Here is an 11,401-nt window from a genome sequence, read left to right as displayed (position 1 = left end):
AGAGCCTATCCCAGCTGACTCGGGTGAAGGCAGGGGACACCCAGGACAGGTCGCCAGTCTGTCACAGGGCTACATATACAGACAAACAATCCCACTCACATTCACACCTACGGGCAATTTAGAGTTATCAATTAACCTCAGCATATTTTTGGACTGTGGGAGGAAGCCGGAGTACCCGGAGAAAACCCACGCATGCACAGGGAGAACATGCAGAAAGATCCCAGGCCCACCCCGAAAGTGCCAACCCCTTACTCCACTGTGCAGTCCCCCTGAATAATACAGAGCAGATATATTTAAATGGTGGTAAAACAGTTTATTGAATTAATACGTTGTTAGAAAACAATTCAACAGCTAGTTCATATTTTATGAACTCTGTCAAAAGGTTCCAAACCGATGTTGTCTCTTATTCAGCACTTTCAGACTGGAAAAAAGCAAAATAAAATTATTCATCACATATTATCAACATTACAATAGTCTGTTTCATGTGGTTATACATGTTCATTTTGGATTTCCCTCATTGAACAAGTGTATATAATTATATTTCATGCAAAGCAAATAAGGAATGGTGCATAGAATCTAAACAAAGCAATTCAGTAAGATAAGATCACATCTGTATCAAATGGTGACTTAAATTACCTTTCCAGCATCACGGCTCTTGGCTCTCAGCTTGTTGACCTGGGACTCAGCGATGTCAGCGCGCTCCTGAGCTTCTTCCAGCTCATGCTGAACCTTTCTGAGCCTGGACATGTGAGTGTTGGCCTGTTCCTCCTGTGAAGGGTTCAGAGTTACAGTATGTTGCATTTTTGCAAACCCTATCATATAAGTAAGCTTTCCTTTTGTCAATATTGACATGTGCCAATGTCCCATCTGTCAAAATCACAAAGCATTGCACTTACAGCCTCCTCAGACTGTCTCTTGTAAGCCTTGACTTTGAGCTGCAGCTTGTCCACCAGATCTTGAAGTCTGTTCATATTTTTCTTGTCCTCCTCAGTCTGGACAGACAAAGGATTGTTACTGATGAAGTGTAGACTTAGAAAAAGTAAATTATGAAATAATGTTAGTTCTTAAATAAATGAGTAACCACCTGGTAGGTCAGCTCCTTCACTCTCCTCTCATATTTGCGCACTCCTTTGACAGCATCAGCTCCACGTCTCTGCTCACCTTCAACTTCAGTTTCAAGCTCACGCACCTGTGACACGATGACAGAAGATATATTAAAGTTTTACGAGTGATGCATTGTCAGATTCATTTGCTGTGAGTATTTACAACATATACAGTTCATACCCTGGACTCCAGTTTCTGGAGCTGCTTCTTGCCACCCTTCATGGCCAGGTTCTCAGCCTCATCCAGACGGTGCTGCAGGTCCTTGACTGTGACCTCCAGGTTCTTCTTCATCCTCTCCAGGTGAGCGCTGGTGTCCTGCTCCTTCTTCAGCTCCTCAGCCATCATGGCAGCCTGAAAAGAGTTCATGTTCTCTATGTAATTTATGATCTATAATAGATATGACATTATCACTGTATGGAAACAGACAAAAAGATAAATACATAGAAGAGCTATAGACATAATCTCACATCAGTGATAGCCTTTTTGGCTTTGTCCTCAGCGTTTCTTGCTTCCTGAACAGCATCATCCACCTCACCCTGGACCTGGACGAGGTCAGACTCCAACTTCTTCTTGGTGTTCAGAAGGCTGGTGTTCTGAATGTTCAGAAAAGTCGTGTTAAGTGTGGTCAAGAATAAGGCATTTTTATACTGTTATCTTGTGAATTAATGACAACAAACCTGAGAGTGAAGCAGGCCGACACGCTCACTAGCATCAACCAACTCCTGCTCAGCCACTTTGCGTCCTCTCTCGGTCTGCTCCAGAGCGGCTCTCAGCTCGTCAATCTCAGCCACCATCAGACCATTCCTGCGCTCCACCATGGCAACCTGCTCCTTCATGTCTTCCTGTCCTCTGACAGCATCATCAAGGTGCAGTTGAGCATCCTGATAACAAAAAAAATCCATTAATGTTAACTTCCATTATTCTCAAATTGTTTGTTTTTAATCCACCAATCATAGAAAACTTACCTTGAGCTGTCCCTGGACGTTCCTCAGTTGTTTCTGGGACTCAGCAGCCTGCCTGTTGGCATGGCTCAGCTGAATCTCCATCTCATTCAGGTCTCCCTCCATCTTCTTCTTGACTCTCAGGGCATCATTCCTGCTCCTGACCTCAGCATCAAGATTGCTCTGCATGGAGTCAATCACCCTCTGGCTGTTCCTCTTGATCTGTTCCATCTCCTCATCCTTCTCTGCCAGCTTCCTGTCCACCTCACCTTTGACCTGGTTCAGCTCAAGCTGAACACGGAGAATCTTGGCCTCCTCATGCTCCAGGGTGCCCTTTAAAATTCACACACATGAAAAACATTATCTTTTACTGAAGCAAAATCAAAATAGAGGGTTACAAAAATGGTTTATGATGTGGTAATCAAGATTATACTTCAGCTTCCTCCAGTGCTGACTGGATTTCAGATTTCTCAGTCTCAACAGTCTTCTTGGCTTTTTCCAGCTCATGGATGCTCTTTCCAGTCTCGCCGATCTGCTCAGTCAGATCTGAGATCTCCTCTACAATACAAAAAAATCAGTGAGATGAATTTGGCTTGATGTAACCACTGTATCAAGGAAATAGTTTATGGGTTGTACCACAACAAAAGCTCATGAACAGCACAAATACATGTCAAAGAATTGCTAAAGGAACAACAAATTTAAATACAAAGACTGACTTACGTTGCAGGTTCTTGTTCTCTCTCTTCATGGTCTCCAAGTGATCCAGAGCCTCCTCATAGGAGTTCTTCATCTTGAACAACTCAGTGCTGAGAGAACGAGCCTCCTTCTGGGCTCCCTCCAGTTCTGCCTGGCCCTCCTCATACTTCTGCTTCCATTCTGCCAGGACCTAGAAACACAAAGAAGTAGAATATTTTGTCAGGGATTGGTGAAGTCTTGTGTTGAACCTGGTTTTGCTTTCTAATGCAAGCACCAACCTTATCAAAGTTCCTCTGCTTCTTGTCAAGGTTGGCAGCCAGAGCGTTTGCTCTCTCGACGTCAATCATGAGGTCCTCCACCTCACCCTGCAGCCTCTGCTTGGTCTTCTCCAAAGAGGCACACTTGGAGTTCACAGCCTCAATGGATTCCTCGGCGTCCTGTAGGCGCTGGGCAAGTTTTTTCCTGTGGTGAACAAAGAGTTATCTTTGCTCATATGTACATACTTTCACAATAAAAAACTTAAGTATAAACGAAAGAGATTTAACTGGTGATTTATCTGATATGGAAAGGCAAGGGGTTTTATTTACTTTGCGTCCTCCAGCTCCTCAGTGCGCTGGATAGCATCAGTCTCATATTTGCTTCTCCACTGAGCCACCTCGCTGTTGGCCTTGGACATTCCTCTCTGCAGCTCAGCCTTGGCCTCCTGCTCCTCCTCAAACTGCTCTCTGAGCAGATCACAGTCATGGCGAGCTGACTGAACACCATGGGCCAGGGCGTTCTTTGCCTGTTGAACACACAGTCTATGTCAGAAAACCCAGTGCACGTTACATCAAAATGCTTTCAAAAAAATTGTTGAAGTTGAATCCCTAACATACCAAGTCAGGGAGCAATGTCTTGGAGTAACGCTCTGGAACTGTCTAATAAATAGCTTTATACTGAATTGTAATGGTATAAAGGGAGATATAAGTTTTCACACCTTCACTTCTTCCTCAATGTGCCTCTTGAGCTCCTCAATCTGCTGGGTGAAGGCCTGTTTGCCTCTGGTCAGCTGGGAAACAAGAGCTTCCTTCTCCTCAAGCTGGCGAGAGAACTCACCTGATAGAGCGTGTTTAAAAGTGATATTTATCAGAATGATCATGACCGTGTTTCAAAGCCAGTTTTCATTCTACATCACTTACCATTCTCTGTCTGAAGTCTGGCCCTCTGTGCATTGATGTCGTTCAGTTGGCGAACGTTCTCGTCATTTTTGGCCTTCAACTCACTCAGCTGGTCCTCAAGAGTTCGGCACATTTTCTCCAAGTTGCCCTACAGAAAGAAACTGTGATGTATGTAGCGCATTTCAAGTACAAAGCTGTTGATAGATTCATTCGTGACAGTTCAAGTCATTTCTGTGCTTGATGGAAGACAACCAGTTCACTCACCTTTGATTTGGCAACAGCCTCCATGTTGCTGGAGAGGTCATCAATCTCCATCTTGTACTCGCTCTTCTCCTTCTCCAGCTTCTGCTTGACACGCTGAAGGTTGTCGATCTGCTCTCCCAGCTCTGCCACGCTGTCAGCCTGCTTCTTGCGGAGAGCTGCTGCAGTAGATTCGTGCTGCAGGGTTGACTCTTCAAGGTCACGACGCAACTTCTGAAACTCAGCCTCACGCTTCTTGTTCATCTCAATCTGAGCAGCTGTTGCTCCACCAGCCTCCTCAAGCCTCTCACTGATCTCCTCAAGCTCCCTGGACAGATCAGCTCTCTGCTTCTCCACCTTAGCCCGAGCAGCCCTCTCAGCCTCAATCTCTTCCTCCAGCTCCTCAATGCGAGCCTACAGTTGATGATGGTTACATCAACGAGATTTAGTGACATAAACACGTTGTTTTGGATTCTTCAAGTCCTGTATACATGTAAAATAATGATACCTGGAGTTCCTTGATCTTCTTCTGAAGCTGAGCACCAAGGGACTGTTCATCTTCAATCTTGCTGAGGAGCTGACTGGTCTCAAAGTCCTTCCTTGATGTGAAGAACAAGATGGAATTCACTATCATAATTCATACTGTTGTTGGAGAGTAATATGTAAGGTCCTGAAAAGACAAGTGAAAACCAAAACAAACTAAAAACCTACTTCTTGATTTTCTCATCAGATTGCTGCTTGTCATTCTCCAGATCCATTATGGATTCCTGGGCCAGTTTCAGATCTCCCTCAAGCTTCCTCTTGGCTCTCTCAAGGTCCATGCGGAGCTTCTTCTCTTGCTCCAGTGAGCCCTCAAGCTGACAAATGACAGGTAGTAAGAGTTAATATCAGGCATTTAAGTATCTATAGCACGTATCATGTATGTTTATGCAAAGTGACACCGTAAAGTCAAAACACTTGTTTTCTTACATCGTCCACTTGCTGTTCCAGCTTTGTCTTGGCCTTGGTCAGAGTGTTGACTTTGTCTTCCTCTGCCTGGAGGTCATCCAGTGTCTGCTGATGGCTCTCTTGGAGGGCTTTCTTCTCCTTGGTCAGCTTGGCAATAGATTCATCTTGAGTGGCCATTTCCTCTGTCAGGTTTTTCACCTGAAATCATGTGTAAAATTTAATATCCCTCTCAAGCATTCATTTAATTAGAAAATAACAATATGTAACACTATATTTCTATGTAAAACAATGTCAAAATGAAGTGAACCTTGTTTTCTGTGGCATGTTTCTCCTTCTCCACTTTAGCCAAGGTGAGCTCCAAGTCATCAATGTCCTTCTTCAGCTCAGAGCATTCATCCTCCAACTTCCTCTTCTTGGCAGTCAGCTCAGCATTGATTTCCTCTTCATCCTCCAGTCTCTCAGATGTCTCTTTGAGTTTGGCCTCGAGCTGGATCTTGCTCTTAATGAGCCCCTCACACCTTTCCTCAGCATCAGAGAGATTCTCAACTTCCTACAATCCATGCAGAACAGACAAGATAGTTTGATTTCACTATGTATTGATATTTGCTCATTTTTTATTGAGTACAATAAAAGTGATGAGAGCTGCAATTTTGTTCCAACCCACACTGGTAATGTGGTCTGTGATCAAGTCTATATATGTGAAAACATGAGCATCAGTGTCAGAGAAGTTGCCGTTGGTGTGATCCAATGACACTTCGTTTGGTTTGATACTTACTGCAGCCACTTGGAGTTGCAGGTCATTCTTCTCCTGCAGGAGAGAAACCATCTTCTCCTCCAGCTCCTTCTTCTTGGCCAAAGCAGCAGCCAGATCTGACTGCATCTTATCATAGTTATCCTTCATCTGCTGCAACTCCTTCTCAGTCTCAGCACTCTTCAGAAGAGGCTTGATCTTGAAGTACAGCTTCAGCCATGGCCAGTTCTTCACATTCATGAATGAGCGGATGTTGTACTGGATGGAGTAGATAGATTCTCTGGAAGAAAGAACAATCAACACAAAATGAATGTCATATTTACTGCCTTGCAATGTTGTTGTAAGGGGAACAATATCGCACAACAGAAATGCCTGTGTTTTATTATCGTCCTACCTCCTCTCCATCATCTTTACAAACTCCTTCCGCATGACATATCCTCTGCAGAGAGCCTGAGTCATGGTCACCAGTGAAGCCAGTTTCTCATCTCTCATCTCCTCAAGGGTACCCAGCAGACCAGCTTTGAAGAACACCTATGGTGTCAAATCAGCAGACTCAGTTGTCGGTACATATAGATATGACTGGACCTGTTAATAACCAAAGTCAATACTGTTGGTGTGCGATATGTACTTTAGTGTGTCCAAACTTGTACTGAGTGTGGTCCACATCAATGGAGCCCAACAGCTTCTCTGAAGCTTTCTTGTTGTCAATGAACTGTCCCTCAGGGATGACACTGGCATTCAATACTTTGTATCTGCAAGATAGAATGGTTTAGTTACTTTTGTCCTCCATGTCATCTCGATCTTTACCATCACAATATCTTTGAAATCATTATGATTTTTTTGTTAAAAAAAAGTTTTGTCACCTCTGCTTGAAGTCACCGTAGAGGATCCTGCTGGGGAAGCCCTTTCTGCAGATTCTGATGCCCTCCAGCACACCATTACACCTCAGCTGGTGGATGACCAAGAAGTTCTCCATAAGACCTGAGAGATGGAAATTCATAGTTTAAAGTACAGCAATATTTTCATTACTGTGCAGCATACTATAAGACTTTGGCCTTATTACCTGGGGTCTTTGTCTCGTTGGGAATCAAGCAACGGACAAAATGAGGATGAGTGCTCCTCAAGTTGGTCATCAGTTTGCCCAAGTTCTCCTGTAGAGTGGTAGGATCAGATAATCTGTCAATATGACTTCGATATGAGGTTTTTCAATTGTTTTTCCAATATGTGAAAGTATACATACTCTGAAAAGAGCAGACACAGTCTGGAAGGAGCCACCCTTCTTCTTGCCACCCTTCTTGCCACCGCCACCACCAGAAGCCTCTGTTTGCCAAAACAATGAATGTCACTATCATCACCACAGAGCAGTAATCAACTTATTGTCAGGAATAAATCATGTGTAACAGACAGATTCATGTTGGTATCTTCAAACTTATCGCACCTCATTTGACGTATCAACTGCATTTAGTGACTACAGCTCTATCGTTTACACACTCAGTTCAACCATTCATATCACTGTACCAATTATAGAAGATAGCATTATTAGTTAAAGAAAATTTCCACAATGCCTTCAGTGTAAGAATTTGTCTGCAATATCTATGCAAATCATGACTCTGTTCTTTGTTATTTCTTACCCTCTGCTCCGGCATGGGCTGCATACAGGAAGGACAGCAGTTTGTTTGCAGACTTCTGGTACAGCTGAACAACTGAGTCATTCAGTGGGTCCTTGTTCTTGTCCAGCCAGCCAGTGATGTTGTAGTCCACTGTACCAGCATAGTGAACCAGAGCAAAGTGAGCCTCAGCTTTGCCCTTTCCAGGCTTTGGCTTCTCAAAGGCCTTGGTCTTGCCAAGATGCTGATCATGCAGCTTGTTCTTGAAAGTTGTATCAGAGGCCTTGGGGAACATGCACTCCTCTTCAAGGATGGAGAATATGCCCATTGGCTGAGGAGAATTTACATTTCATGTTTAAAATTAATCAGCAGAATTCATCATTTTCACATGAATCAAGAGATTTGTTATTTAGATACCTTCTCGATAAGCTCAATGCAGGCAGCCAAGTCCATGCCGAAGTCAATGAACTCCCATTCAATACCTTCTTTCTTGTACTCCTCTTGCTCCAGGACAAACATGTGGTGGTTGAAGAACTGTTGCAGTTTCTCATTGGTGAAGTTGATGCAGAGTTGCTCCAAGCTGTTGAACTGTAATTATAGGAATATGTCTAATTTCATGGCATATGATTTTTAAATATTTAAAACTGCTCAAAGATATTTCAACTGCTCACATCAAAGATCTCAAATCCAGCGATGTCCAACACTCCAATGAAGAACTGTCTTGGCTGCTTTGTGTCCAGCATCTCATTGATACGGATGACCATCCACAAGAACATTTTCTCATAGATAGACTTGCACAGAGCGCTGACAGCATTGTTGACCTAGAGGACATTTTTAGCGTTGAAAATATCACAGTACTATGCTCAATTCAAAATTTTAATATTTCAAAAACAAACTTGAGGCATAAAACTTTATTTTCATTACCTGTGGGACGGTCTGACCTTTGGTGACCATCTCATTGCCGACCTTGACTCTTGGATAGCACAGAGCTTTCAGCATATCAGCTGAGTTCAGGCCCAAGAGATAGGCGATTTTATCAGCCACTGAGGCAAAGAGAGAAAATCTGTACTCAATACACATACTTTGATACATTAATCTGATACCTGTATTCCACGTCATGATACTTGTGCAATGTCAGTTCTATTATTTTATCAATTACCCTCAGTGCCATCAGGCTCAGCCTGCTCCTCTCTCTGCTTCTGCTTGAATTTCATGTTGCCATGATGCATCACAGCACCGGTCAGCTTGTAGATGCCTATTTTCTCTTCAGCGGTGAAGCCCAAGATGTCAATAGCAGTCTGCAATGACAATGAGACAAATTATTTGTAATTGAAAGTTTTCCTCCAATTGTATTAAGTACAGGATCCACTCAATCATTGACTTACATCTGTTGCAATGAACTCCTCCACATCGTTGATGCTTTTGACAGTGATTTCACCCTGACTGATCATTGGATAGTCATACGGATTGGTGGTGATCAGAAGAGCCTCTAAAAGAGTACAATAGATAAACATAGTCTTGTTGTTTGGTGTTTTTTCTTTAATCTTTAATATTTGAACTTCACAATAATGTTGAAACATACCCAGGAGCTCAGGCTTGTGTCCAGTCATCAGCTGATAGAAGATATGGTAGCTCCTCTCAGCAGACAACTGGAAGGTGACACGGGACTTCTCCAGCAGATCTAAGAGGAAAAAAGTCAGCTCAAAACCCTGGGGACCACATTTCAGTCCAGATGAACGTAGTCTCTCACCATGGCTGGAACTTACATGTTTCAATATCAGCTGAAGCTAGCTTTCCAGAAGAGCCAAAGTGGATCCTGATGAATTTACCCTGGAGAGTCATTTTATTAACAGAATCAGTTTTTATAATTATGTATTAAATTATTACAATTTAGCAACAAAAAAAATCTCAAGATAATCTTTGTGTAACTTACAAAACGAGAGGAGTTGTCATTCCTCACAGTCTTGGCATTACCATAGGCCTCCAGCAGAGGGTTGGCTGCAACAATTTGGTCCTCAAGGGAGCCCTGCAAGAGATGGTGTGAGTTATATGAGCTGTAAAGGAATGTAAACTTTTCTCTGATAAAATCTTTCATCATAAAACAACCAAATTTACCTGCATCTTGCCAGGTGTTGGCTCAGCCTTCTTCGCTCCCAGAGCTGCAATTGTTGCAAAGTACTGGATGACACGCTTGGTGTTGACAGTCTTTCCAGCACCAGATTCTCCGCTGGGGAATAAGAGACACATTGTCAAGGTTCAGTTTCATGATCATGAAGTATAAAAATGTTTAACACGCAACTTTGTATTATACTCACGTGATCAGGATAGACTGGTTCTCACGATCTAAAATACAAACATACATGCTTTATGTCAGTTTTGTTTCCGTTGTTTCTTTATTAAGCTTACATTTAAATTTCTGTTCTGACTTCTTCTAGCTCTTGTTATTCTGATCTTACCAGTGAGCATGAACTGATAGGCATTGTCAGAGATGGAGAAGATGTGGGGTGGAGCCTCAATCCTCTTTTTGCCTCTGTATCCACCCACTACTACAGCATCATACACAGGAAGCCACTTGTAGGGATTCACAACGACGCAGAACAACCCAGAGTAGGTCTGTCATAGGGAGGGCATCAACGTCATATTAAAATTTATCCATACATATTCACACTTATAGATAATGAATTATGGTCGAAACTTACGTAGATCATCCATGATGCATAACGCTCTTTGAGGTTATACAACACACAAGGTTCATTGAGGTGGGTCATCATGGCCATGTCCTCAATCTTGTCAAACTTTGGAGGGTTCCTGGGATGGATGTCATCCTCTTTTACAGTGAGAGTCTGAAATGAAAATAAAATGGAATTGTTTTTCATAGTATCAGAATTCATAAGACAATGCAAAATTATTGGTTTAGTGAATGTGCTACTCAGCTATCATCTTAGATAAATGTTTTTAGAAAGAATGTAGTCCTATATAGAAGGGATTTCAATTATTATTTGGCTTAAATGTTTTGTCAAAACAGAAAAACTATAAGGAATCACACCTACCTTTCCTGAATCTGTCTCAACCGTGGCTTTGCCACCCTCCTTTTTGGTGAGTTTACCCTTAAGATACATCTCATCAGCATCAGCCACAAAGTAGGCTGTTTTGGCATCAAATGGAGCAGTCTGTGCCTCAATCCTCTCCTTTTCTGGCTTCCGGAGGAAAATGGCTGCAGGTCCGTAGACCTCCATCTCTGCGTCCGTGCTCATGATGGCACTTTAGTCGAGACTGCAAAGGTAAGATTCTGAATGAATTCACTATGGCAACATTGATGTTGTTTTGTGTCCATGGCAGCTGAGGTTTTGTGTTTTATTTTCAAAGTGATTTCATTTATTTATTTATTTTTACCTTAGCTCGTTCCCCAAAAAATGAGAGGTGCAGTCTCAGTTGGAGTCTGAAGATGCTTCAAAAGATGATTAAATGTCAACAATAACTCAGCTTATGGATCTGTATTTATGTATGTATCTGTATTTAATTTAACTTTCTCTTTTTAAATTTTAGCTACAAAACTAAATTTTACTATAGTAGATGCTAAAAGTTGCAAAATTAAGTACAGTAGATTGTTGTTAAACCACTAAATCATAGCAAAACACAACAAAGCAACACATTAAATTGATAAGCTAAAAAGCAAGAGTACAAACTAAGGTCACAGTGAATGCACTCACCTGTGTTGGACGCCTATCAGTTCATGGAGACGTCCAGAGCTGCCTCATTTATAGAGGGTGGGAGTGCCTGGTCAGCAGTCGTCCCTCACTCAGTTTGGTCATAGCCTCATGGTCATCCTGTTGCTTATTTTGTGGCACTGATGTTTTTGGAAATGGCACAAGTAACTGTTTGAAACTCAAATTTTAAAATACATTAATTATGATGTTACGACAACAAGTGTATAAAAAATATACATGTGACCAAAAA

General features: G+C 42.2%; 1 protein-coding gene across 1 annotated transcript; it reads right to left on the bottom strand.

The window, feature by feature from the left end:
• Window positions 1–292: 292 nt before the first annotated feature.
• LOC110969581 (myosin heavy chain, fast skeletal muscle) lies at window positions 293–10,894 on the bottom strand. Its single transcript, XM_051941603.1, has 40 exons — window positions 10,838–10,894; window positions 10,495–10,717; window positions 10,144–10,287; window positions 9,901–10,057; window positions 9,760–9,787; window positions 9,560–9,671; window positions 9,378–9,470; window positions 9,211–9,274; window positions 9,027–9,125; window positions 8,830–8,933; window positions 8,604–8,742; window positions 8,369–8,487; window positions 8,116–8,265; window positions 7,862–8,032; window positions 7,469–7,775; window positions 7,078–7,157; window positions 6,901–6,988; window positions 6,701–6,818; window positions 6,466–6,589; window positions 6,232–6,368; window positions 5,862–6,117; window positions 5,394–5,636; window positions 5,108–5,284; window positions 4,850–4,995; window positions 4,647–4,737; window positions 4,163–4,552; window positions 3,920–4,046; window positions 3,718–3,836; window positions 3,329–3,525; window positions 3,020–3,203; window positions 2,766–2,931; window positions 2,479–2,603; window positions 2,070–2,378; window positions 1,782–1,985; window positions 1,572–1,697; window positions 1,285–1,455; window positions 1,085–1,189; window positions 897–992; window positions 637–768; window positions 293–421 (listed from the first exon to the last, which is right to left on the bottom strand). Exons 2-40 carry the CDS (start codon window positions 10,696–10,698, stop codon window positions 404–406), a joined length of 5,820 nt encoding a protein of 1,939 aa, XP_051797563.1. The 5' UTR covers window positions 10,699–10,717; window positions 10,838–10,894; the 3' UTR covers window positions 293–403.
• Between the last annotated feature and the right edge of the window lie 507 nt (window positions 10,895–11,401).

Source organism: Acanthochromis polyacanthus, chromosome 21 (genome assembly GCF_021347895.1).
Source record: "Acanthochromis polyacanthus isolate Apoly-LR-REF ecotype Palm Island chromosome 21, KAUST_Apoly_ChrSc, whole genome shotgun sequence".
Taxonomy (NCBI): Eukaryota; Metazoa; Chordata; class Actinopteri; family Pomacentridae; genus Acanthochromis; species Acanthochromis polyacanthus.
This window is presented reverse-complemented; position numbering and strand designations above follow the sequence as displayed.

Coding starts and splice junctions, on each gene's coding strand:
- LOC110969581 (XM_051941603.1), bottom strand. CDS start 10,698: ATGAGCACGGACGCAGAGATGGAGGTCTACGGACCTGCAGCCATTTTC. Junction 9,275..9,377: donor ATGACAACTCCTCTCGTTTT/GTAAGTTACACA, acceptor ATGACTCTCCAG/GGTAAATTCATCAGGATCCA. Junction 9,126..9,210: donor TTCAGCTGATATTGAAACAT/GTAAGTTCCAGC, acceptor TTTTCCTCTTAG/ATCTGCTGGAGAAGTCCCGT.